This window comes from Cetorhinus maximus, chromosome 32 (assembly GCF_964194155.1).
Source record: "Cetorhinus maximus chromosome 32, sCetMax3.hap1.1, whole genome shotgun sequence".
NCBI lineage: Eukaryota > Metazoa > Chordata > Chondrichthyes > Lamniformes > Cetorhinidae > Cetorhinus > Cetorhinus maximus.
The window spans coordinates 15141423-15169047 of NC_135910.1; the positions used below are offsets into that span (position 1 = coordinate 15141423).

General features: G+C 46.5%; 1 protein-coding gene across 2 annotated transcripts; it reads right to left on the reverse strand.

Annotated features, from left to right (window-relative positions):
- Positions 1-14319: 14319 nt before the first annotated feature.
- mrpl28 (mitochondrial ribosomal protein L28) lies at positions 14320-22379 on the reverse strand. 2 transcript variants are annotated; one of them, XM_078533344.1, is made up of 6 exons: positions 22319-22379; positions 20744-21045; positions 19036-19188; positions 17082-17216; positions 15986-16072; positions 14320-15445 (listed from the first exon to the last, which is right to left on the reverse strand). In XM_078533344.1, the coding sequence occupies exons 2-6, from the start codon at positions 21029-21031 to the stop codon at positions 15347-15349; spliced, it is 762 nt and encodes a 253-aa protein (XP_078389470.1). In that variant the 5' UTR covers positions 21032-21045; positions 22319-22379; the 3' UTR covers positions 14320-15346. The 2 variants fall into 2 exon arrangements, with proteins under 2 accessions (XP_078389470.1, XP_078389471.1); XM_078533345.1 differs by having other exon boundaries at positions 22241-22327.
- Positions 22380-27625: the final 5246 nt, after the last annotated feature.

The following is a 27625-nucleotide window of genomic DNA, read 5'->3' on the forward strand; positions in this document are numbered from 1 at the left end:
AACAAATGGGTAGATGGTGGCCTGTCGGTAATGTTACTGGGCTAGTAAGCAACAGGCCCAGGCTAAAGTTCTGGGGACATGGGTTCAAAGCCTACCGCAGGAGCAGAAAGCTGGTAATGGTGACCATGACAACTATCATTGATTGTTGTAAAAATTCATCCACTTCACCAATGTCCTTTAGGGAAGGAAATCTGCCACCCTTACCTGGTCTGGCCTACATGTGATTCCAGGCCCACAGCAAAGTGGCTGACTCTTAACGGCCCTCTGAAATGGCCTAGTAAGCAACTCAGTTCAGGGCAATTAAGGATGGGTGACAAATGCTGGCCTTGCCAGCAACCACCACACCCCATGAAAGAATAAAGAAAAAAAAAATGGCATAAACGTCCAGATAAATCGGTATTGTTGGTGTCATTGTTTGAGGGGGGGGGGAATGCCAAGAGCAAAGACTTGGGCCAGAATGTTTCGCTCATCAGGTGGGCGCGCGCCCGAACGAGCGTAAAATGACGCGCAGTGGCGTCGGGTGAGCGTCCCGATGTCATTGCGCACTCAGGCGATATTTTGGTCGGCGGGCATGTGCGGGGGTCGGAGCTGTGCCCGCCATTAATTAAGCGGCCCTATTAAGGCCCTTAAGAACCCAATTGACTCGCATTCTTCGCTGCCCGTCCAACCGTTCGGTGGGCGAAAAGGCCAAGCGGCCTTTGTATTTTTGGCGAAACCTCATCCGCGGGCGGGATGAGGTTTCGACCAAGTGCTTAAGAAACTTTTTAAACTTTTAACGGTCATGTTTAACATGTCCCTGCTCACGTGACAGGGTCGCATGAGGGGACCTGTTTTCATTATTTTTAATATGTTTGTTTTTATTGTTAAAAATCTTCAGCTTCCTGAGGCACTCTGGGCTTTTAATGTGCATACCCCTCCTGTGCATGTGCACACTTCCACACTCACGTTCCTCCTCCCCCCCCAACCCCGGCAGCGCTCAGCGCGTGTTTCACGCTCGTTGCCCGTTAATTGTCCAGCCGACGTGGAATCCATGTCGGGGCCTGATGGCGGGCAGCTTCGCAACTGCGCCCAGGCCCGTCCACCCGACAAGGGCAAGATTCCGCCCTTGCCCTTATATAGCATCTTGGCCGTGCTTGAAACTCCAGCACTAAGCTACTATCTGAATGCAGGCTTCTAACTAATAGATCCTCCCAGTAATATAACATCTGAGCTCCACTGAGCTTCTGAAGCAGAACTGTTGGTTGCGATAGTCCGTGGTATGAGGAACCTGCATACAAACGCGCTCTGTGGCATGTTTCTAACAAGCAGAACCCAGAACCACAGCTTGCATTTATACAACACCTTTAACATGATTCAAAAACAACCTCAAAGCGCTCCACACGAGCATTATTAAACAAAACCTGGCAGTGAGGTGCAAATGATATTCGGAGCGGCGAATAAAAGCTCGGTCAATCGGTTCGATTAAAGGACCATCCTAAAGAAGGAGGCAGAAGAGGTTTAGGGAGAGGATTCCAGCGCTCAGGGGGCCCAGGTAGCTGCAGGCATGGCCGCCAATGGTGAATCAAAGTAAATCAGTGATGTGCAAGAGGCCAGAATTGGAGGCGCGCAGGGATCTTGGGAGGGTTGTAGGGCTGGAGGTGACTACAGAGAGATTCGAGTACAGGTTTGAGAATGTTTTAAACTGAGGCCCAGTTGAACTGGGAGCCAATGTAGGTCAATGAGCACAGGGGTGAAGGGAGGGCATTGCAAGTTAAAGTGCGGGCAGTGAGCGTGGCTGGAAATGTCACAGAGGACTGATCTGAAACGTTTACGGAGATGAACGACAGGTCACTGTACAGAAGAGGTCGGTGGGGTAACAAAACATGGACGTTTGGGTGCCATCTTCCAGTTTTACTGCACAAACCTGTGGATGCTATGGTGACAGAGCTGGCCCTTTGCCAAGTTTCGACTGCCAAGGTCAAAGAGATTATAGTTTTCATGTTGCATTTCAAAACAAAAGGCAGTTCAGCTTCAGGGGTCAGGAACAATAAGATGAGTCAATGCAGAGAAAGGCTGGAATCCAGGTTTGCATTTTTTTTTAAGATTAAAATTACATGTGGCTTTTCTGGGAGAGAAACATGGAACATTCCATCCATCAACATTGAGCAAGCACTGGCTGGAGGCAATGTCACAGAGGCACTGATCTGAAACGTTGCTCAATATTAAAAGGGTGATATAGGCTGGATTAAAGCCTGTTAATGAGGGATCTGAATGGGGTTTATCAGAGTGTTACAGTGAGGGGTGTGGGGTATATCAGAGTGTTACAGTGAGGGGTGTGGGGTATATCAGAGTGTTACAGTGAGGGGTGTGGGGTATATCAGAGTGTTACAGTGAGGGGTGTGGGGTATATCAGAGTGTTACAGTGAGGGGTGTGGGATATACCAGAGTGTTACAGTGAGGGGGTGTGGGATATATCAGCGTGTTACAGTGAGGGGTGTGGGATATATCAGAGTGTTACAGTGAGGGGTGTGTGATATATCAGTGTTACAGTGAGGGGTGTGGGATATATCAGAGTGTTACAGTGAGGGGTGTAGGATATATCAGAGTGTTACAGTGAGGGGGTGTGGGGTATATCAGCGTGTTACAGTGAGGGGTGTGGGATATATCAGAGTGTGACAGTGAGGGGGTGTGGGATATATCAGCGTGTTACAGTGAGGGGTGTGGGATATATCAGAGTGTTACAGTGAGGGGTGTGCGATATATCAGAGTGTTACAGTGAGGGGTGTGGGATATATCAGAGTGTTACAGTGAGGGGTGTGGGATATATCAGAGTGTTACAGTGAGGGGTGTGGGATATATCAGAGTGTGACAGTGAGGGGTGTGGGATATATCAGAGTGTTACAGTGAGGGGTGTGGGATATATCAGAGTGTTACAGTGAGGGGGTGTGGGATATATCAGCGTGTTACAGTGAGGGGTGTGGGATATATCAGAGTGTGACAGTGAGGGGTGTGGGATATATCAGAGTGTTACAGTGAGGGGGTGTGGGATATATCAGAGTGTTACATAGAGGGGTCTGGGATATATCAGAGTGTTACAGTGAGGGGTGTGGGGTATATCAGAGTGTTACATAGAGGGGTGTGGGGTATATCAGAGTGTTACAGTGAGGGGTGTGGGATATATCAGAGTGTTACAGTGAGGGGTGTAGGATATATCAGAGTGTTACTGTGAGGGGTGTTGGGTATATCAGAGTGTTACAGTGAGGGGTGTGGGATATATCAGTGTGTTACAGTGAGGGGTGTGGGATATATCAGTGTGTTACAGTGAGGGCGTGTGGGATATATTAGAGTGTTACAGTGAGGGGTGTGGGGTATATCAGAGTGTTACAGTGAGGGGTGTGGGGTATATCAGAGTGTTACAGTGAGGGGTGTGGGGTATATCAGGGTGTTACAGTGAGGGGTGTGGGGTATATCAGAGTGTTACAGTGAGGGGTGTGGGATATATCAGAGTGTTACAGTGAGGGGTGTGGGGTATATCAGTGTTACAGTGAGGGGTGTGGGGTATATCAGAGTGTGACAGTGAGGGGTGTGGTATATATCAGAGTGTTACAGTGAGGGGTGTAGGATATATCAGAGTGTTACACTGAGGGGTGTGGGGTATATCAGAGTGTGACAGTGAGGGGTGTGGTATATATCAGTGTTACAGTGAGGGGTGTGTTGTATATCAGGGTGTTACAGTGAGGGATATGGGGTAATTCAGTGTTACAATGAGGGGTGTGGAATATATCAGAGTGTTACAGTGAGGGGTGTGGGGTATATCAGACAGTGTTACAGTGAGGGGTGTGGGATATATCAGAATGTTACAGTGATGGGTGTGGGATATATCAGAGTGTTACAGTGAGGGGTGTGGGGTATATCAGAGTGTTACAGTGAGGGGTGTGGGATATATCAGAGTGTTACAATGAGGGGTGTGGGGTATATCAGAGAGTTACAGTGAGGGGTGTGGGATATATCAGAGTGTTACAGTGAGGGGTATAGGATATATCAGAGTGTTACACTGAGCGGTGTGGGGTATATCAGTGTTACAGTGAGGGGTGTGTTGTATATCAGAGTGTTATAGTGAGGGATTTGGGGTATATCAGAGTGTTACAGTGAGGGGTGTGGTGTTTTTTTAGAGTGTTACAGTGAGGGGTGTGTTGTATATCAGAGTGTTATAGTGAGGGATTTGGGGTATATCAGAGTGTTACAGTGAGGGGTGTGGTGTTTTTTTAGAGTGTTACAGTGAGGGGTGTGGTGTATATCAGAGTATTACAGTGAGGGGTGTGGGGTATATCAGACAGTGTTGTGTTACAGTGAGGGGTGTGGGATATACCAGTGTTAAAGAGAGGGATGTGGGATATATAAGAGTGCTCCATAGAAGTGTGTGGGGTACTTTAGCGTTACAGTGAGGGTTATGGGGTCTATATATTATGTATATTATGGTGTTATATTGAGGGGGTGTGGGGTACATCAAAGAGTGTTACAGTGAGGGGTGTCGGGTCTATCAGTGTGTTACAGTGAGGGGTGTGGGATATATCAGAGAATTAGAGAGAGGGGTGTGGGATATATCAGAGTGTCACAGTGAGGGGTGTGGGGTATATCAGTGTTAAAGAGAGGGATGTGGGATATATCAGAGTGTTACAGTGAGGGGTGTGGGGTATATCAGAGTGTCACAGTGAGGGGTGTGGGATATATCAGAGTGTTACAGTGAGGGGTGTGGGGTATATCAGAGTGTTACAGTGAGGGGTGTGGGATATATCAGTGTCACAGTGAGGGGTGTGGGACATACCAATGATACAGTGAAGGGTGTAGGGTATATCAGTGTTACATTAAGTCTATGGGTTATATCAGTGTTATAGAGAGAGGCATATGGGACATGTTCCAGTTTCCTGGAAAAACTTGGTTGCCTTTTGGCAGGTATATACCAACCCCCGCCATGTCTGAATGGTGTCCAGGATTTACGAGCTAGCAGCAAGATGGAATGATGTAACGCTAGTTCAGTGAGTGAGCTTCAGTCATGGGGAAACTCCAGCACACACATTACCGAGTCACAGGTTAACCAGGATTCGATTTTTATTTGACGTGTCCCAGATCGGAGGGGGTGGTGAAAATTCCACATGTACCACAGCCAGGGAGCACTGCACTCCCAAACCTCTAAGATACAAATGATTTCAGCAGGAAAGAAACTGAGAGTAAATGAAGAACTTGCATTTATATAGCACATTTCGCAGGTTGTCCCAAAGTGTTTTACAGCCAATGAAGCACTTTTGAGGTGTAGTCACTGCTCTAATGTGGGAAATGCAGCAGCCTATTTGTGCACAGCAAGCTCCCACAAACAGCAAATGTGATAATGGCTGTATAACCCTGTTATTGTGATGTTGATTGAGGGATGAATATTGCCAAGCACACCCCGGGAGAACCCCGCCACTCTTCTTCAAAATAGTGGCTGTGGGTTCTTTTATGTCTGCCTGAGAGGGCGGATGGGGCCTCGATTTAACATCGCATCTGAAGGACGACATCTCCCCGAGAGTTCTGCACTCCTTTCTAACTGCAGCGGTTAATGTGCCTGGACGATGAGCTCCTGGAGTGAGGCTCGAACCTACAACCTTGATACTCAGAGGTGAGAATGCCACGCAATGAGCCACAAGGCACTATGTGGTGGGGGTGGGGGGTGGGTGGGGGTAGATAGGAATGAAAGGCAGGCTTGCATTTCTACAGCACTTTTAAAATTCTCAGGATGTTCCAAAGCACTTTACAGCCAATGAAAACCTTTCAACATCCTGGAGGTTACCGTTGACCAGAAACTGAACTGGGCCAGCCATATAAATATGGTCACATTAAGAGCAGGTCAGGGACTGGGAATCCTGCGGAGAGTAACTCACCTCCTGACTCCCCAAAGCCTGTCCACCATCTACAAGGCATAAGTCTGGAGTGTGATGGAATAATCTCCACTTGCCTGGATGAGTGCAGCTCCAACAACGCTCAAGAAGCTGAACACCATCCAGGACAAAGCAGCCCCGCTTGATTGGCATCCCGTCCACTACCTTAAACATTCACTCCCTCCACCACTGATGCACAGTGGCAGCAGTGTGTGTACCATCTACAAGATGCACTGCAGCAACTCGCCAAGGCTCCTTCCACAGCAACTTCCAAACCCACGACCTCTACCATCTAGAAGGACAAGGGCAGCAGATACATGGGAACACCACCACCTGGAAGTTCCCCTCCAAGCCACTCACCATCCTGACTTGGAAATATATCGTCATTCCTTCACTGTTGCTGGGTCAAAATCCTGGGACTCCCTCCCTAACATCATCGCGCGTGTATCTATACCACATGGACTGCAGCGGTTCAAGAAGGCAGCTCACCACCACCTTCTCGCAGACAATGAGGGATGGACAATAAATGCTGGCCCAGCCAGCGATGCCCACGCCCCCTGAAAGAATAATAAAAAGTGTAATCACTGTTACAACATTAAGAAAGAGTGACTGTCTGGGCTGCGCACACCCGAGGGCACCTGCTGCTTGTGGGGCTGGACCTTGCCAAGAGCCAGTGCCTCTGGGGAAGGAAGGAAAGGGGAGAAACTGTGGAAGAAGAGGTGACAGCAAACCCTTCTATTGCAGGCCCAGTGGTGTGAGCAGATCTCCCTCTAGAGGAGCTCGAGAGGTCTCGGGTCTGACTTCTGCAGCAGTCTCAGCTCGGAGCGCAGGACGGGGAGAGGAAGGGGAATCAAAGTGGCGAGCCACTTTCCTGTCCTCCTCCCTTGTTGGCAGGTCACGAGCATAGCAGCTGATGCCCTAATGGGTGACAGTGTGGGGGTGGGAGGGGGCGGAACTTGTAACACAAATCTTGGCTTGTCAAGCTGAAAGGCCACCTGAGTAAGTTGCTTTCCTGACACTGAATGGAAATCTACATCATGTGCAACTCAGATGACTGCGACAATGTGTCACCAAGACTAAATTTGAACCCCGTTTACTTTCTGCCTCCCCCACACAGCAGTGACAGCTGGGCACAGACCACATACATCAGCTGATTTACCTGTATTTAATATCAGCAGCTATTAACAATCATAAAAACATATTTTCTGCGATGATGTTTCCTTCGGAGTTGTCAACACCAGCTTTTTACAAGATACGGGGTTTCTGGGGGAGTGTGTCAACGCTTGAGGGGGTCCCATAAGACCATAAGACATAGGAGCAGGAATTAGGCCATTCGGCCCATCGAGTCTGCTCCGCCATTCAATCATGGTTGCTAAGTTTCTCAACCCCATTCTCCCGCCTTCTCCCCGTAACCTTTGATCCCCTTACCAATCGAGATCCTATCTATCTCGGTCTTAAATACACTCAATGACCTGGCCTGCACAGCCTTCTGTGGCAATGAATTCCATAGATTCACCACTCTCTGGCTAAAGAAGTTTCTCCTCATCTCTGTTCTAAAAGGTCTTCCCTTTACTCTGAGGCTGTGCCCTTGGGTCCTAGTCTCTCCTACTAATGGAAACATCTTCCCCACATCCACTCTATCCTGGCCTTTCAGTATTCTGTAAGTTTCAACCAGATCCCCTCTCATCCTTCTAAACTCCATCGAGTATAGATCCAGAGTCCTCAAACGTTCCTCATATGTTATTCCTGGGATCGTTCTGGTGAACCTCCTCTGGACCCTCTCCAGGGCCAGCACATCCTTCTTGAGATACGGGGTCCAAAATTGCTCACAATATTCTAAATGTGGTCTGACCAGAGCCTTATAAAGCCTCAGCAGCACATCCCTGCTTTTATATTCTAGTCCTCTCGAAATAAATGCCAACACTGCATTTGCCTTCCTAACTATCGACTCAACCTGCAAGTTAACCTTAAGAGAATCCTGGACTAGGACTCCCAAGTCCCTTTGCACTCCAGATTTCTGAATTCTCTCCCCATTTAGAAAATAGTCTATGCCTCTATTCTTCCTACCAAAGTGCATGACCTCACACTTCCCCATGTTGTATTCCATCTGCCACTTCTTTGCCCATTCTCCTAACCTATCCAAATCCTTCTGCAGCCTCCCCGCCTCCTCAATACTACCTGTCCCTCCACCTATCTTTGTATCATCTGCAAACTTAGCCAGGATGCCCTCAGTTCCTTCATCTAGATCATTAATGTATAAATTGAAAAGTTGTGGTCCCAACACTGACCCCTGCGGAACTCCATTAGTCACCGGCCACCATCCTGAGAAGGACCCCCTTATCCCCACTCTCTGCCTCCTGCCAGACAGCCAATCTTCTATCCATGCTAGTACCTTGCCTCTAACACCATGGGCTCTTATCTTACTGAGCAGCCTCCTGTGCGGCACCTTGTCAAAGGCCTTCTGGAAGTTCAAGTAGATAACATCCATTGGCTCTCCTTTGTCTAACCTACTCGTTACCACCTCTAAGAATTCTAAAAGATTTGTCAGGCATGACCTCCCCTTGATGAAACCATGCTGACTTTGCCCTATTTTACCATGCACTTCCAAGTATTCTGAAATCTCATCCTTAATAATGGACTCTAAAATCTTACCAACGACCGAGGTCAGGCTAATCGGCCTGTAATTTCCCGTCTTTTGCCTCACTCCCTTCTTAAACAGGGGGGTTACATTAGCGATTTTCCAGTCCTCTGGGACCCTCCCTGACTCCAGTGATTCCTGAAAGATCACCACTAACGCCTCCACTATCTCTTCAGCTATCTCCTTCAGAACTCTGGGGTGTAATCCATTTGGCCCAGGTGATTTATCCACCTTCAGACCTTTCAGTTTTCCTAGCACCTTCTCCTTTGTAATGGCCACCATACCCACCTCTGCCCCCCCAACTCTCTTGAATTTTGGGGACATTACTCGTGTCTTCCACCGTGAAGACTGACGCAAAGTACCTATTCAGTTCCTCCGCCATTTCTTTGTTCCCCACTACTACTTCTCCAGCGTCATTTTCCAGCGGCCCGATGTCCACTTTTGCCTCTCTCTTACCCTTTATATATCTAAAAAAACTCTTGCAATCTTCTTTTATATTACTGGCTAGTTTACCTTCATATTTAATCTTCTCCCTCCTTATTTCTTTTTTAGTTGTCCTCTGTTGGTCTTTGTAGGCTTCCCAATCCCCTGGTTTCCCACTGCTCTTCGCCGCATTGTATGCTTTCTCTTTAGCTTTTATGCTGTCCCTGACTTCCCTTGTCAGTCATGGTTGCCTCGTCCTCCCTTTAGTATGCTTCTTCTTTCTAGGGATGAATTTTTGCTGTGTCTCCCAAATTATTCCCAGAAACTCCTGCCATTGCTGTTCCACTGTCTTTCCTGCTAGGCTCATCTCCCAGTCAATTCTGGCCAGCTCCTCCCTCATGCCTCTGTAGTTGCCTTTATTCAACTGTAATACCGTTACATCTGATTCCAGCTTTTTCCTCTCAAATTGCAGGGTAAATTCTATCAGTCCCCTGGAATATGCCAATGTTTAAGGGGTACCCAAAGACAAGCCAGCAATTGAGAGGGTCCCCAGGAATGTCCCAGTATTTGAGAGCCCCCCCCGAGAGTGTGCCAGCATTTGAGAGGATCTCCGGGGGATGTGCCAGTATTTCAGAGGGTCCCCAAGAGCGTACCGGTATTTAAGGGGTCTCCAACTGTGTGCCAGTATTTGAGAGGGTTCCTGGGGGGATATGCCAGTATTTGAGGGGAATCCCTGGGAGTGTGCAAGTGTTTGACGGGGGTACCGGGTTGGTATTTGCCTGGTACCTTCTGCCATTAAACCTGGTAAGTAGCTGTGCTCCGACTCTCTCCTAGGGGAAGACGCTGCATCTCAAACGTGGGCATCAGCAGAGTGTCCTGTTCAGAGAGGTGTGGTGAGGTGGGGCCGTGGGTAGTGACTGTCTGAGCATGTTGCTTATAGTGTCCTAGAACACTGGGGATAGTTACCACCCTAACACACTGGGGCAGTGACCGTCCTATCATACAGCTGTGGGATCAGTCATTCTTTTCAACAAAAAAGCAAATTTAATTACATGCGTCAGAATACATCACAAGCAACATATTGTACCAAATAAAGAGTTCACTTGCAGATTAATCACAGACCATGCAATCGACACACTCAGAACTCAATCTGGCTGTTCGCTTTTAGATTTTAATTGCAAGATTAATGCAGCCTCCACTAAAAGATCCCTCTACGATGTGACCAATGGATTTTAACAGCTAATGTATAGTCCAAGGTATTGTTGTTTAACTTCCAACCTGGATATTTCCTTAATCGCTGCTCTAAATAGACAAATCCTGCTAATTATTTCAACTTGCAAACAGATGAGGTCAACCAGAGAGCAACTTTATAGAAGGAAAATACTGTGAATGCTGGAAATCTGAAATCGAAACAGAAAATACTCAGGAGGTCAGGCAGTATCTGCAGAGAGAGAAACAGAGTTAATGTCTTAGATTGATGATCTCGCATCAGTTCTGACGAAAGAACGGTTCCGGGGATGAGGAACTTCAGTTACGTAGATAGATTGGAGAAGTTGGGACTATTTTCCTTGGAGAAGTGAAGGTTGAAAGGAGATTGGAGAGAGGTGTTCAAAATCATGAGGGGTCAGGACAGAATAGAGAGGGACAAAGTGTTCCCATTGGTGGAAGGATCGAGAACCAGAGGGCATAGATTTGAGATAATTGGCAAGAGAAGCAATGGTGACATGAGGAAAGACTTGCGAATGGTTAAGGTCTGGAATGCACTGCCTGAGAGTGTGGTGCAGGCAGGTTTAATCGAGGCATTCAGGAGGGGATTGGTCTGTTATCTGAAAAGGAAGGATGTGTAGGGTTGTGGGGAGAAGGTGGGGAGTGGCACTAGGTGAATTGCTCTTTCAGAGGGCTAGCACAGACATGATGGGCTGAATGGCCCCCTCCTGTGCTGTAACCATTCTGTGATTCTAAGGTCATCGATCTGAAACGTCAACTGTTTCCCTCTCCACAGGGAGCAATTTTAACTGTTTGGAAATTTCAAGCCCGCAGGTCAACTAGCTGTGTTTGTTCACATTTGCAACAAAATGGCAGCTGGAGTGTAATAGTTGGGCACTTGACAAGAGTCTTTCTGTTTAAGATATTTGAAAACGTATTGTGAGTGGGGATTCACAGGATTCGCTGTTTTACAATAATTTAGAAGACAGAGAGGCGACTTGATTGAAGAATCTATTCACATAGAAATTCACATTTCTATGTGAATAGATTCTTGTTAGGCGAGGGAATCAAAGATCCTAAAAGGTCTCAACAAGGTGGACATTGAAAGGATATTTCCTCTTGTGGGTGAGTCCAGAACTAAGGGGCACTGTTTTAAAATTAGGGGTCGCCCTTTTAGAACAGAGATGAGGTGAATTTTTTTCCCCTCAGAGGGCTGTGCGACTTTGGAACTCTCTGCCTCAGAAGGCACTGGAGGTGGGGTCATTGAATATTTTTAAGGCGGAGATAGATAGGTTCTCTGAAGAAGGGTCATACCGACTGGAAATGTTAACTCTGTTTCTCTCCCCGCAGATGCTGCCAGACCTGCAGAGATTTTCCAGCATTTTCTGTTTCTGTTTCAGGTTTCCAGCATCCGCGGTATTTTGTTTCTATGTGAATAGATTCTTGTTAGGCGAGGGAATCAAAGGTTATCGGGGGTAGGTGGGAACGTGGAATTTGAAACACAAGCAGATCAGCCGCGACCTGATTGAATAGCAGAGCAGGCTGGAGGGGCTGAATGGCCTACTTTTGCTCCTATTTCGTACGTTCGAATATCAGATCAAACACTTGTAAAAATGTGCGTAGGTGCCCATCTCAAACTTGAAAGTCTAATTCGCATTAAGTAAACAATGGGCGAGCTCGAGCTAAGGGAAAGAGGGTACAGAGACTATGGTTCTAGTAGTTTCTGTTGCTGGAGATTAAACATTGCAAATAACCCCGTTAGGTTTCTGCATACCAAAACAAATTTGCAGTAGAGACTACATGATGTCTGTGGTTTTGGAATTTTTGTGGCAAACACACGCAAGTTATTATAAAGTTTGGAAATATGTATTTCAGCAACATCCCACTCACTTTGGATATTTGTCAAATCTCGGAATGAAACACCACAGGAGGTCATTCGGCCCATTGTGCCTGTGCTGGCTCTTGGAAAGAGCTATCCAATTAGTCCCACTCCCTCTGCTCTTTCCCTACAGCTCTGCAAATCTTCCCCCTTCAAGTATTTACCCAATTCCCCTTTTTAAAAAGTTACTATAGCATCTTCTTCCACTGCCTGTTCAGGTAGTGTGCTCCGGATCACAACAACTCATTGAGTTAAAAAAAAAATGAACAACTTAAGAAAAGGGAGCAGGAGTAGGCCATTTGGCCCCTCGAACCTGCTCTGCCATTCAATACGAACACGGCTGATCTTCTGCCTGAACTTCTCTCTCCCACCCGCTCCCCATATCCCTCGATTCCCTCGAGATCAAAAATCTTTCTACCTCAGCCTTAATATATTCACCGATGGAGCATCCATAACCCTCTGGGGTAGAGAATTCCGAAGATTCACAACCCTTTGAGTCAAGTAATTTCTCCTCATCTCAGGTCCTAAATGATCGGCCCCTTATCCTGAGGCTGTGTCCCCTTGTTCTAGATTCCTGAGGCAGGGGAAACAATCCCTCACTATCTATCCTATCGAGCCCCTCCAGAATCTTGAGTGTTTCAATGAGATCACCTCCCATTCTTGTAAACTCCGGAGAATATAGACCCAATTGGCTCAGCCTCTCATCATAGGACAACTCCTCTCATCTCAGGGACCAACCTAGTGAACACTCATTGCACCATCTCCAATGCACGTATATCCTTCCTTAAATATGGGGACCAAAGCTGCGCACAGTCTCCTTTTACTGCAGTCACTTGTCTCAGTTGCATTCCTTTCCTCCTCACTTGTTGGTTTATAAAGGACAGTTTGAGAATTGGTGAAACGCTGTGACTTTTATGATCATTAAAGCCTCTTTCCCCCAGCACATCCACCTTGAACAGCAGAAAATTCAGCACAATTTTCTTTTCAATCTAGTGCTCTGCTTTAATGCTAATTACTCCTCTTCTCCTTTCTCGATTAAAAGAAGCTTCATTTCTATAGCAAAACAAAAGCAACAGATGCTGGAGGTTGGAAATAAAGACAGAAAATGCTGGAAAAACTCAGGTCTGCATCTGGGGAGAGAGAAGCAGAGTTAACGTTTCAAGTCTGTATGACTCTTCTTCAGAGAACTCTTCTTCATTTCTATAGCAACTGACACAACCTCAGGACGTCCCAAAGCCCTTTACAGCCAATGAAGGACCTTAATGAGATGGAGTCACTGTTGTAATGTGGGAAACACAGCAGTCAACTTCTGCACAGCAAGCTCCCACAAACAGCAATGCGATAATATGATTTTTTTAAGCGATGGTGATCGAGGGATGTTGGCCAGGACATCGGGGAGAACTCACCAGCTCGTCTTTCAAATACAGCCACAGGATCTTTTACTTCCATCTGGGAGGGCGGGCAGAGCCTCGGTTTAATGCCTTATCCCAAAGGCGGCACCTCCGACAGTGCAGCACTCCCTCAGTACTGCATTGGGTGTGTTGGCTTAGATTGTCTTGGCCTAATTTCTGGGGTGGGACTCAAACCCAAAGTCTTCAGAGTCAGAGGTGAGAGTGCTACCAACTGAGCTACAGCTGACTGTGTGGGTTGACTCCCTCAGTCGCCATTGGTTCTCCAAAGCTCTGCTGCCATGGAGAAGACAATTGAGAGTTGCCAGCCATACACAATCGCTCAAGTAAGGGATAATGGTCAGGAACAAGAACACTGGCCGATGGCCTCCATGCCCAGAAAGTGGCAAACTATAGCACCTTGGTTAAGACCAGGTAAGGCAGCACTAGCTAGGGCTGGAACCTGGACATGCTAAGGTCTGCATAGCTTACTGTCGGAGACCCTGCATCTGACCTATTGAGGCAGCAGTGACCTGATCTATTCCATCTCAAGTGACTTCAGCTCATTGCGTTTCAAACACTGCCCTTCACCCCAAATAAGATGATCTTTTCATACACATTTCTATTGATATGGAGCCAAAAATTTACAAGGAACTGCCAACATGTAGACTTTTCTCACCAACAGCGATTAACTCTGATTGGCTTCAAACTTTATAGGTGAGGTCAGCTGCACCTTCACACAGAATGTTCACTTGTTGCAATGCTCCTTTGGCTAGGAAATGAAACGTTTATGCTTACATAGCATTTTACCTGAGAATCTTGCTGAAAGGAGAGACATGTTGCCAAAGTTTTTCATCTTGCACTCATCAGGACAAACACAAGAATACCAAATTTCAAACAATCACAACGATTTATATTACAGGAAAAAAGGGTGCTGATTGGTTGGTAAGTTGGCTCTGATTGGACGAGCTGTTGCCATGGAGAAAGCCACGGGGAACTATAGGCTTCCCAAGCTCCCGGGTAATTCGAAAAAGGTGCAAGGCTTAAACATATTCCTTTTGTTTGCAGAGAATGGGTCCCTTCGTATGATTGCTTCTAGCATATGTAAATGAGCCACATTACAAGCTTGACTGATTATCCTAAATTGGTTGCTACTTAGGAAACATCCCATAGTGCTTCAACTGCAACAGATTAATGTGAAGTGCAGTGCCCATTATACCTGTATAAGTAAGATCGGCAGCTATTTTATGCACAGTAAGCTCCAACCACAATGCCGGAAAAGAGAGACATGTTGCTGAAGTTTTTCCACTTGCACTCATCAGGACAAATGCAAGAATACCAAATTTCAAACAATCACAACAATTTATAGTATAGGAGAAAAGTTGCCAACCAATCAGCACCCCTTTCTCCTGTCGCATAAATTGTTGTGATAATTTGAAATTTGGCATTCTTGCATTTGTCCTGATGGGTGCAAGACGGAAAGCTTCAGCAACATGGCTCTCTTTACAGCAATACGCAGGTTCTGTCCTACCAAACGAAAGGTAACTTAAGTGTCTGTACCCATTGGATGTTTAAAAGGGATCCCAGTCGCGTTTCCCTGATAGAATGAGAAACACCAACACATTAAAATATTCTTCATCTTATTATTGTTAGGAAATAATGTTAATTAGCAACCACATTTTACAGGGTGGATGCGCTGACACCTTGGACACTTTTAAAAAAAAACCTCAGCGTTTTAATTTGGGAGTTCGGGTCAAGAGTTCGTCGTCACTTTAACCTTTGCCCCTTGGCCTTTGAGGCAGTTTTGTCGGCGCTCTCAAACAGGTAGGCTAACATCAGGGAGCAAGTGTTGTCAAAACAAATCTTTCTTTGGTTATATAACCTGCGGCTCTGAAGATCTTAATGGGCCCAAGCTGAGTTACGACTTCTTTCCTATAATCGCTGGCTCCGACAGTTTCAGCATGTTCAGTTTGTGGACGAGTTCCTCAGTGTAAACCTTAAACAGTGGCAGAGGATCCTGAAATACAATTTTCAGAAAGGTGTTAGGATCGCCTGGGTGGCAGCCATTTGAAAGTCACTACCCGAGATTCCGGTCACTTAAGAGGTCAACTGTTCAGTTTGTCAACTGGACAAGAAGCTGGACATGCAAAGGGGGGTTTTCATGTTGTAGCTGAGAAGCAGGCACATCATTCAGAGTCTGTCTGACATCTTTAACAAGTTGGGATGTGTGGAGCCTTGTAATATCTTGTATTTAAATAAACAGCCTTTCCCAGCAACTTTAACACTGCAAAATCCAGCCACCATGAGCTGAACTTGCTTTTCGTAATTCTTTATGTAAATGATCAAATTCCCTTTTCGTGGAATGATACAAAACCGAAGGAGGCCATTCTGCCCATTGTGCCTCTGCCAGCTCGTTGGACGAGCTCTCCAATTAATTCCTGCTCACCAGGTCTTTCCCCCGTGGCCCATTTTAGATATAAACGTAACCTAGAATTTTTAAAGGGGAAGGGGGCAGTCGACACGGGGTTAAAGATTTAACTGGGATTTTCTCCCTTACCGTCTTCTCCAACAGCCTCTGTTTCTCCACAGCTTCCTCGAGGCTCAGACCGACCCATTCCGCCTCCTCTTCAGGAATTACAAACTCCTGCAACTCAAAAGAATTCGACACCAGTTTAACTTCGGAGCATCATACAGCACAGAGGAGGCCACTCGGCCCACCACATCTGTGCTGGTTCTTTGAAAGACCTATCCAATTAGTCTCACTCTCCCTTGCTCTTTCCCTGCTCCCCCGCATATATCTTTCCTTTTCCAAGGACTTAACCAATTCCCTTTTGAAAGCTCCTGTTGGACTTGCTTCCACCAGCCATTTAGGCAGCACATTCCAGAACATTATAACTCACTGCGTAAAAAAAGATCCTCATCTCTTTTGACAATTATCTTAAATCCATGTCCCTCCCTGCCAGTGGAAATAGTTTCTCCTTACTGGCTCTATCAAAACCCCTCATGATTTTCAACACCTCTATTAAATCTCTCTTTTTTTTTTCTTTCATGGGGTGTGGGCTTTGTTGGCTGGGCCCAGCATTCATTGCTCATCCCTAATTGCCCTTGAGAAGGTGGTGGTGAGCTGCCTTCTTGAACCCCTGCAGTCCCTGTGGTGTAGGTACACCCACAGTGCTGTTAGGGAGGGAGTTCCAGGATTTTGACCCAGCGACAGTGAAGGAACGGCCGATGTATTTCCAAGTCAGGATGGTGAGTGACTTGGAGGGGAACTTGCAGGTGGTGGTGTTCCCAAGCGCCTGCTACCCTTGTCCTTCTAGGTGGTAGAGGTCGCGGGTTTGGAAGTTGCTGTTAACAGAGCCTTGGTGAGTTCTTCCGTACTCTAAGGAGAACAGCCCCAGCTTCTCATGGAGTTAGGTCGCAGATCAGTCTTGATCTTACTGAATGGCAGGACAGCCTTGAGGGGCCTCCTCCTGTTCCTTAATTCAAATGTCCCTCAGCCTTGATCTCCACATCCCCCCCACACATCTCTTGCTCTAAACAGAATAATCTCAGCTTTTCCAGTCTCTGCGTGTAACTGTTCCTGCAAGGGAAATTTAAAACGTCCCCGCATTTTAAAGCTAATTGTGGCACACATCCCGAGTCTAGAGTCGTACCTTATATTTGTTGTAGACGAGCTCCCGCTTCTCCGCATCGTCGGGGTAAAGCTCGGTGTCCTTGCGAGCAAGTCTCAGCAGCATCGCACGTTTCAGGTCCATCCCCAGCTTCGAATTCAGGTCGACCTTGGGGGTCTAGGGAACAATTGGCACCAAAAGAAAATAATAAACTCCAGCTCTCCCTGGGAAGTGAAGTTCCCACAATAATCCCAGGCCGGCCCAATTTCCTGGAATCGAGCACATAATCCAGGCCGACACTCTCAGTGCAGTACTGAGGGAGCGCTGCACTGTGGTAAGTGCTATCTTTCGACTGACAATTTAAACCGTCCGCCCCCCTCAAGCGAATGTAAACAAACCCCACGACCACCATCTGTAATAAGAGCAGGGGAGGTCTTCTCTGTGCCCCGAGGTCAATATTTATCCCTCAACGATTATCATTAAAATGGACTCATCCGGTCATTCATTCATTCAAAAGGAAGGGGTTAATTCCCTCCCTAAATCTGTGTCTCTCTTTACTCCTTTTAAGGTGCTCCTTAAAACTTACCTCGTTGACCAAGCCTTCAGCCTAGTAGTCCTGAAATCTCTTGAATCCCACCTCCTATCGCCGCTATCTCTCTCGACACAACCACACAAAAGTAAATTTGCGATGGAATGGCTCTATTCCGCAAGTAAGATACAGAAAGAACGGACTACGAGGCAGCCCAATCCCCTACTTTATCAAACTCGTAAATATAATGTAAATGATTGAGAATTTAATGAACTCAGACTGGCTACATGTGATCTATGGACTTTAATACAAAATGCAGAAAGCAGCAGACCTTTCATTTTTATTCTGTAAATTAAGGGGACCTGCATCTTGCAACGTTTTATAATTATTGTATGTTCATAATTGTACAATCCCTTTTATTATTTTAGGGGAGATGGTGGTGTAGTGGTAATGCCACTGGACTAGTAATCCAGAGGCTCCAGGCTAATACCCTGGGGTCACGGGTTCAAATCACCACCACAGCAGCTGGTGGAATTTAAATTCAATTCGGAAAATCTGGAATATTAAAACTAGCCTCAGTAATGGTGACCCGGAACTATCATCGACCCATCTGGTTCACTCATGCCCTTTAGGAAAGGAAATCTGCCGTCCTTGCCCGGTCTGGCCTACATGTGACTCCAGACCCACAGCAATGTGGCTGACTCTTAGCTGCCTCTCTGAATTGGCCGAGCAAGACACTCAGTTCAAGGGCAATTAGGGATGGGCAACAAATGCTGGTCTTGCCAGCGACACCCACACCCCATGAAAGAATAAAGAAAAATATATGCTTTATTTTTATTTCAACGATTGCCTATGAATTATGATTACTTGTTTCATTTGTATTCATTACAATTTGGTACCCGTCACCAGGATGATTTTCCAAAACCATCTCTCTCTCTCTCTGTCTATCCATCTCTATCCTTACGGAGCTCAATGTCAGATTTGTTTGGTAATGCTCCAGTGAACCAACATTCCCTCTAAGCTGGGTGGTTGCGTGGCTACATAGCGACGGCCCACGCAGTTCAATAGGCCATGTACCACGATCATTCCTTTTAAGATGATGGGCTTGCAGCCATCTTAAAGGGGCCTCACAGCGCACGCAAAGCGGAAAAAAGTTAGAGGGGGCATTGCTGTGAAGAGCTTTGGGGCATTTTACTGGTGCAAATTATTGCTAGGGATTTGCTTTCTCTTTTTACACGGAGGGTTATCAGGACAGTTAGAACGAGAGGAAGTGAGTGGGCTCTTTCAGACAGGTGCCCTAAACGCTGGAAAATTCTATGATTCCGTCTTCCGCTCCCCCCCACCCCCCTCAACCACCCCCTCACTTCGGCTTTCCTGGTTTCAGGCCTCCGGAAGGTTGAAGGAGAGAATGGGTGTCTGATCGAGCAAAACATTCTCCAGCTCAAATCAATCCGAGGAGCCTCTTACCTTCAAGATATAGAAATCGAAACCGTAGCAAGTGTCCACCAAGTCTAGGGTCCGCATGGTCACCTGGATGGTGAAGGTTTTGTCCAGGATTTCACTGTAAAGCTCTCGCACAAACAATTGCGGCTTCCAAGTTTTCCTCAGTCGTGTGGAGAGCTGCGGAGGAGACAAACAGAAACGGGCTGTGACAGGCCGAACTGCACCAGACCGGGCTCCAAACGGAAATGCAGCCAAAACAATCCATAACCCTCCAATCCTGGCCTCTTGCACACCCCCAAGTTCCATCGCTCCACCATCGGCGGCCGCCCCTCAGCTGCCTGGGCCCCCAAACAAGTGGAGCTCTCCCCCCCCCGCCCATCTCCTCCACTTCAAGGTGTTTCACTGGAGAATTATTAGACTAAATTTTGACGCCAAGTCACAACAGCCGACAGTTTAAGGGATTTCTTGACGGAGGAGGGAGAGGTGGAAATTCCGGAGCTCGGGGCCCAGGCAGCTGAAGGCACGGCCGCCAATGGTGCAGTGATTAAAAATCAGGAAGGCGCAGGGGGGTCAGAACCAGAGGAGCGCAGAGATCACTGAGGGTTGCAGGACAGAAGGAGGTTCCAGAGATAGGGTGGAGGGATTTGAACACCCACCAGAATGAGAATTTTAAATTTGAGGTGGGGATTGCCCAGGTAGCCAAGTACTGGGATTCTGTGTCGATCTCCAATAGAGGACGGAGGAGATGGTGCTGAAGTGCTAATGTCACTGGACTAGTAATCCAGGGGCCCAGGCTAATGCTCTGGGGACATGGGTTCAAATCCCACCATGGCAGCTGGTGGAATTTAAATTCAATTAATAAATCTGGAATTGTCTCAGTAGTGGTGACTGAGAAATGATCATCGACTTGTAAAACAAAAACAGAAACAGACATACCTGGAAAAACTCAGCAGGTCTGGGCAGCATCGGCGGAGAAGAGCAAAGTTGACGTTTCGAGTCCTCATGACCCTTCAACAGAAACGTCAACTTTGCTCTTCTCCGCCGATGCTGCCAGACCTGCTGAGTTTTTCCAGGTATTTCTGTTTCTGTTTTTGTTTTGGATTTCCAGCATCCGCAGTTCTTTGCTTTTATCGACTTGTAAAAACCTGATTTGGTTCACTAATGTCTTTTAGGGAAGGAAATCTGCCGTCCTTACCCGGTCTGGCCTACATGTGACTCCAGACCCACAACAAAGTGGTTGACTCTGAACTGCCCGAGCAAGACACTCAGTTCTCTCAGGCTGAAGTGACACCAATTTTCTTTTCTCTTTATTCTGTCACGGGATGTGGGTGATCGTAGCAAAGGCAGCCTTTGGTTGCCCGTTCCTAATTCCAATTGCTCTTGAGTGTCTTGCTCGGCCGTTATTGGGGGGGGTCTGGAGTCACATGTAGGCCAGACCAGGTAAGGATGGCAGATTTCCTTCCTTAAAAAGGACATTAGTGAACCAGAGGGGGTTTTTATCACGATCAGTAATAGTTTCGCAGTCACCATTACTGAGGCCAGTTTCCAATTCCTGAATTGTTGATTTAGTTTAAGTTCCACCAGCTGTTGGGTTTGAACCTTTAAACCCAAGCGATTTAGCCTGAGCCTCTGGGTTACTCGCCCAATGACATTACCGTCACCGCCATGTCCCTATTCAGGGAAGTTAATGCAAAAATTAGTCAACGCTGTGGGTCATATTGTGACTCCATACCTTGTCGTTGTTAGCATATCTGAATCCTCGTACGTAGCCCTCGCCCCCCCACAGCCCCTGCTGTGACTCTGGTGGGTGGTAGATGGGAATCGGTATGTCTTGCACGCGTTCTGGCTGCCCGGTGTGTGGGTTCCGTTCGTACTTAACCCCGTGGGGTTTAAAGTGAACGGGCGTGGGCTCCTGGGTCTCCTCGAGGGAGCGGAGGTAATGAGCCGGTAACCGGGCGTAGATTCCCTGCTTCAGCCGCAGTGCCTGCCAGATCCGGGGTGGGTACTTGTGGAGGGGCATCGCTCAGCTGTGACCTAGGGTGGAGTCGGAAAGAGGGTGGTTCAGAGGAAGGTTACAATACACAAGCGAGACTCAGCTCCTGTCTATTCCGGTGCTAACATTGCAGCCTCAGAGCCAGAAGGCACTGGGTTCAAGTCCTACTCGAACATTTACTCCAGCTGGCGCCCCCGGTGCAGTACTGAGGGAGTGCTGCAGTGTCAGAGATGCCGTAGGTAGCTTCTTCCCAAATGAGTTGTTAAAGCGAGACCCGGTCTGCCCTCTCGAGTGGATGTGAAAGATCCCACAGCCACTGTTTCGAAGAAGAGCAGGAGAGTTCTCCCCAGTGTCCTGGCCAATATTTGTCCCATAACCAATACCTGAACCAAATTATCTAACCATTTATTTGATTGCTGTCTATGGGATCTTGCTGTGCGCAAACTGGCTGCCACGTTTCCTACATTACAACGGTGATTACACTTCGAAAACGTACTTCATTGGCTATGAAGCGCTTTAGGGCATCTTAAGGTTGTGAAAGGCGCTACATAAATGCAAGTTCTTTCTTTCTATACCTGGCGCTATCTGAAGAAGTAAATATCACTGCCAGCTAGATGAGGATAAAGCAAGGGGTGGGGGGAGGGTGCGACTAGCTGGGTCGCTCTTTCAAAGAGCCAGCACAGGCATGAAGGGCCAAATGGCCTCCTTCTGTGCTGTATGATTCCATGGAGCCTTTCATAAACACCCAGCCCAACCAATTCCCCCCCATTCCTCGCAATCCAGCCTTGATCTAATGGAACAACTGAGCCCGGGTTGAGGGGCTGAATGGCCTCCTCCCGTTCCTGCGACCAAAGTACGGACAACAGAGGCAGGTCTGGAGCTCCCTCTCCCATTATAAAAGCCCACGATGCTGCCTCCAATAGCCCCTTTTGCCTTCACCTTTTGGGTTCGGTCCCACGAGCACTTCCACATAGGTGGCCTATTCAACCACAGTAGGCATCACAGACTATGTTTTGACCCCCCTCCCCCCCATGCCCTTGGATGGCATTTCCAGCAAAGGAGGGGAGAGTAGATGGAGGGTCACTGTCCCCACTCTCTCCACCCCCAACCCCCCCCCGCCGGGCTGGTTTATTACCCCCACCCCCCAGGGTACTGAGGACCACAACCCCCTCCCTGAGGGCAGCCAGCTCAGGAAAGGCCGGGGATGCAGCCGGGTGCCAGGCCCAGAGGCCTCACCTAAGGGGGGGCAGAGGAGCCTCCCTCAGACCCTCCTCCTCCTCATCCCCACCTCCAACCTGGGCTCCCCTCACTTACTCGAGCCTCAGGCTTCACTCTGCCCACCAGGCCGCGCCGGCCAGCGACCGGAAATCCCGCCTCCCCGTGGCTTCTCATTGGTCAAGCCCCTCCGAGATCTGCACTCTGATTGGATGCGGGGTGCGTCGCTCACAGCGGAGACCCGCCCCTCACGTCTAGGGACCGTCTCAGAATTGGCGCCCAGTTTAAAAGCAAGGGAACGTCACCAAATTGCATCAGCTGCCAAAAACGCAAAAAAGATTAAAACCCTGCAATCATGGGTTAATGAGTTGCTTAATATTTATTTTATCTTACAATTAGTAATTAATAAAGTGTTTATTTATAGTTGCTTGATAGTACAGAATTTGAGTATTTTTGAAAAAAGAGAGGCATGCTGTCGTCGCTTTTTGTCTTGTGCTCATCAGGACAGATGCAAGAATACCAAATTTCAAAGGAAGCCACCATTTACATTGCATAATCATGGGAGCAAAATGCTGTGGGCGCTAGAGATCTTTCCAGCACCAGATTTCCAGCTTGAGATTTTTCTGTTTTTAATTTATATTGCATATTTGGTTGGCAAATTGACTCTGGTTGGTTGAGGGGTTTGATTGGTAAGGGGATCAAAGGTTATGGGGAGAAGGCGGGAGAATGGGGTTGAAAAACTTATCAGCCGTGATTGAATGGCGGAGCAGACTTGTTGGGCCGAATGGCCTAATTTCTGCTCCTATGTCTTATGGTCTTATGGTCTTATTGCCCCCAAGTTTTTGTTTAATTCAAAAAAGGCGCAAAACTGGACATGCTCTTTCTACTTCCAGAGGACAAGTCCCTGCACATGTAGCTTGTAGCAAGCATAAGTGAGCTACATTGCGAGCCCAAGTGATAATCTTAAATTGGCTGTTAGTATAATTCTTAGCACACTAGGGAGTTTTCAGTAAGTGCTGTCCAATTGAGGAATCGCACTAACATTAGACATTATATCCTGAATTTTACAAGCATGGGATAGTTAAGTACGCTCAGTACACTACCTGTTGCGAGCAGCCAAAGGGATGTGTTGCTTGGTATGAACCGACAGTCGCTGGAACATAAAGAAACTATTAAAGAGCTGCTTCATATTTATTTCATCCTACACTTGGCACTTAATAAAGCGTTTATTGTTAATGTTACTTGGAGAGGTAAGGGAGAACAATAACATATTTTTGGGGCAAGGTGACAGGATATAATGATATAATAATCGATGACGGGTCAGGACAGAGTAGATGGGGAGAAACTGTTCCCTTTGGCAGAAGGGCCGAGAACTAGATACCGGTTTAAGGTGATTGGCAAAAATAAACAAAGGCAACATGAGGAAAAACATTTTTTAGGGTTCGGTTCTGGAATGCACTGCCTAGGAGTAAAGTGGAGGCCGATTCAATTGAGGCTTTCAAAAGGGAATTGGATAATTATCTGAAGAGAAAATAAAGGTGCGAGGCTATGGGGAAAAGGCAGGGGAATGAGACTAGCTGATTTGCTCTTGTAGGGAGACAGCAGGGACTTAAAGGGCCAAATAGCCCCCTGGCTGGGCTGGTAACCATTCTATGATTCGATGATAACCTGTTCCCTGTGTTAATGGAGAGGGATGCCAAGGTTCTGGAACCCGGAGTCACTGTGGGGTGTAAACTGGGAGCCCCTACAGACCAGCGTAAGCTAAAGAAAACCGACAGAAGACATGAGACAGGCAAGTCCACCATTTCTATTACATCGGGGGCAATTTTATTGCAAAGAAAATTTATCCATAATCTGAGCTTTTTAATAAAGGTGATCACAGCCAAAGGGTTTGAGGTTAGCAACAGTGTCTGAACCTCAGCAAACAGTCTAGCCCAACGCGTGAAACCAGCTGAAGGTGGCAGGACTTGCATTTATATAGCGCCTTTCGCAGCCTCAGGATGACTCAAAGCGCTTTGCAGCCAATGAAGTACCTTTTTGAAGTGTAATCGCTGTTGTAATGTAGGAATCACGAGCAGCCAATTTGCGCACAGCAAGCTCCCACAAACAGTAGTGTGATAGTGGCTGCGTAAATAATCCGTTTTTGTGATGTTGATTGTGGGATAAGCGTTGGTCAGGACCAGCGGAGAACTCCCCTGCTCTTCTTCAAGATAGTGCCACCGGATCCTTTACACCCACCCGAGCAGGCAGCTGGGCGCCTCAGTTTAATATCCCATGCAAAAGACAGCGCCTTCAACAGTGCAGCACTGCTCTGGAGTGTCGGCCTTGCTTTTTTTGGCTAGTGTGCAGGTACAGCAAGTAATGAGGAACGCTATTGTTTATTCTGAGGGGAATTGATTACAAACGTAGGGAGGTTATGCTTCAGTTGTATAGGACACTGGTGAGATCACATCTGGAGTACTGTGTACAGTATCGGTCTCCTTGTTTAAGGAAGGATGCAAATGCGTTGGAAGCAGTTCAGAGAAGGTTTACCAGACTCATACCAAGAATGGGCGGGTTGTCTTGTGAGGAAAGGTTGGACAGGTTAGGCTTGTATCTGCTGGAATTTAGACGAGTGAGAGGCAACTTGATTGAAATTCAATGTCCTGAGGTGAGTCTACTCCTGCTCCTAAATCAGATGTTCTAGATGTCCTGGTGTGGGCCTTGAACCCAGAACCTGGATGATTCAGAAGCAAGAGAGTAAAGAAGTGATCCACAACTCAGCTGATTCATGGCGGCATTGATTCCCTGGTGTTTACTCCTGTCACAGTGAGTTCCAGAACGTTCCGCTTATTTGATCGGGGGGTGGGGGGAGGGGGCTGCAGGCTCCGAATTGTGTGCACATCAGCGGGGGCCAGAGAATCAGCGCCCGGAGAGGGAGGACTGGGTGCCGGGGGGGGAGGTGGGCAGGTGGGTAGTCACTCTGGTAAAAGATGCAAATGTTCAGGTAAAAAATGAGCAAGCCAGGAATAAAGCTGTGACATTGGAGGGAACTTCTTGACTTTGAGAAGGTCTCGGCTGTGGTTCAGACACTCTCGTCTTTGAGTCAGAGGGCTGTGGTTTGACGTCCTGCCTCAGAAACCTCAGCACAAAATCCCAGCTGACAGGCCAGGAGAAGGCTGCACTGTCGGAGGTGCTGCTCTTTTTGGTGCGACGTGAAACACAGGCTCCTGTCCACCCTCTGCGATGCATTTCGAAAAAGAGCAGGGGGACCCCCTCCGCGGTGTCCTGGCCAACATTTACCCCCTCAACCCGACATCACAAAAACTGATCATCTGCTCATTTTGCTGCTTGTGGGAGCTTGCTGTGCACAAATTGTCGGCCGCGTGTCCGACATTATAACAGTGACGACACCTCACTGGCTGTGAAGGGTTTTGGGACATCTCGGGTCTGTTTAAATTCGAGTCCTTCACCCTCTCTCTGGCATTTTTAATGCGGTGGAAACATCACAAAGCTTTACATGGACAGAAAGAACAAAATAAATACTAAAAGGTAATACAAAGGCTGAGAAGGAGGTACTTGAGCCTGATTTTAACTCACTCGAAACCCATTCTCTTACACACGGTTAAAATTAGGTGCTCGAGAATGTACAACAGGAGGCTTGGCCACAGGGCGGGTTTTAAAGGGGATGTCACTGTCCCTCATGTACATTCCCGCAAATACAAACATGAGCAAACACGCATAATCATGTACATTCCCGCAAATACAAACATGAGCAAACACGCATAATCATGTACATTCCCGCAAATACAAACATGAGCAAACACGCATAATCATGTACACTCCCACAAATACAAACATGAGCAAACACGCATAATCATGTACATTCCCGCAAATACAAACATGAGCAAACACGCATAATCATGTACACTCCCACAAATACAAACATGAGCAAACACACATAATCATGTACATTCCCACAAATACAAACATGAGCAAACACGCATAATCATGTACACTCCCACAAATACAAACAGACACAAATACACATAATCATGTACACTCCCACAAATACAAACATACACAAATACACATAATCATGTACACTCCCACAAATACAAACATACACAAATACACATAATCATGTACACTCCCACAAATACAAACATACACAAATACACATAATCATGTACACTCCCACAAATACAAACAGACACAAATACACATAATCATGTACACTCCCACAAATACAAACATACACAAATACACATAATCATGTACACTCCCACAAATACAAACATGAGCAAATACACATAATCATGTACACTCCCACAAATACAAACATACACAAATACACATAATCATGTACACTCCCACAAGTACAAACATGAGCAAACACGCATAATCATGTACACTTCCACAAATACAAACATGAGCAAATACGCATAATCATGTACACTTCCACAAATACAAACATGCACAAATACACATAATCATGTACACTCCCACAAATACAAACAGACACAAATACACATAATCATGTACACTCCCACAAATACAAACATACACAAATACACATAATCATGTACACTCCCACAAGTACAAACATACACAAATACACATAATCATGTACACTCCCACAAATACAAACATACACAAATACACATAATCATGTACACTCCCACAAGTACAAACATACACAAATACACATAATCATGTACACTCCCACAAATACAAACATACACAAATACACATAATCATGTACACTCCCACAAGTACAAACATACACAAATACACATAATCATGTACACTCCCACAAATACAAACATACACAAATACACATAATCATGTACACTCCCACAAATACAAACATACACAAATACACATAATCATGTACACTCCCACAAGTACAAACATGAGCAAACACGCATAATCATGTACACTCCCACAAATACAAACATACACAAATACACATAATCATGTACACTCCCACAAATACAAACATACACAAATACACATAATCATGTACACTCCCACAAGTACAAACATGAGCAAACACGCATAATCATGTACACTCCCACAAATACAAACATACACAAATACACATAATCATGTACACCCCCACAAATACAAACATACACAAATACACATAATCATGTACACTCCCACAAATACAAACATACACAAATACACATAATCATGTACACTCCCACAAATACAAACAGACACAAATACACATAATCATGTACACTCCCACAAATACAAACATACACAAATACACATAATCATGTACACTCCCACAAATACAAACATACACAAATACACATAATCATGTACACTCCCACAAGTACAAACATGAGCAAACACGCATAATCATGTACACTCCCACAAATACAAACATACACAAATACACATAATCATGTACAC

Bases quoted from the DNA above. Each gene is read 5' to 3' on its own strand.
- mrpl28 (XM_078533344.1), bottom strand. From the start codon at position 21,031: ATGCCCCTCCACAAGTACCCACCCCGGATCTGGCAGGCACTGCGGCTG. The intron at 19,189-20,743 runs GTATGGAGTCAC...TCTCCTCCGCAG, and splicing joins GATATGCTAACAACGACAAG to CTCTCCACACGACTGAGGAA. The intron at 16,073-17,081 runs GTACGACTCTAG...TTTGAGTTGCAG, and splicing joins TCGTCTACAACAAATATAAG to GAGTTTGTAATTCCTGAAGA.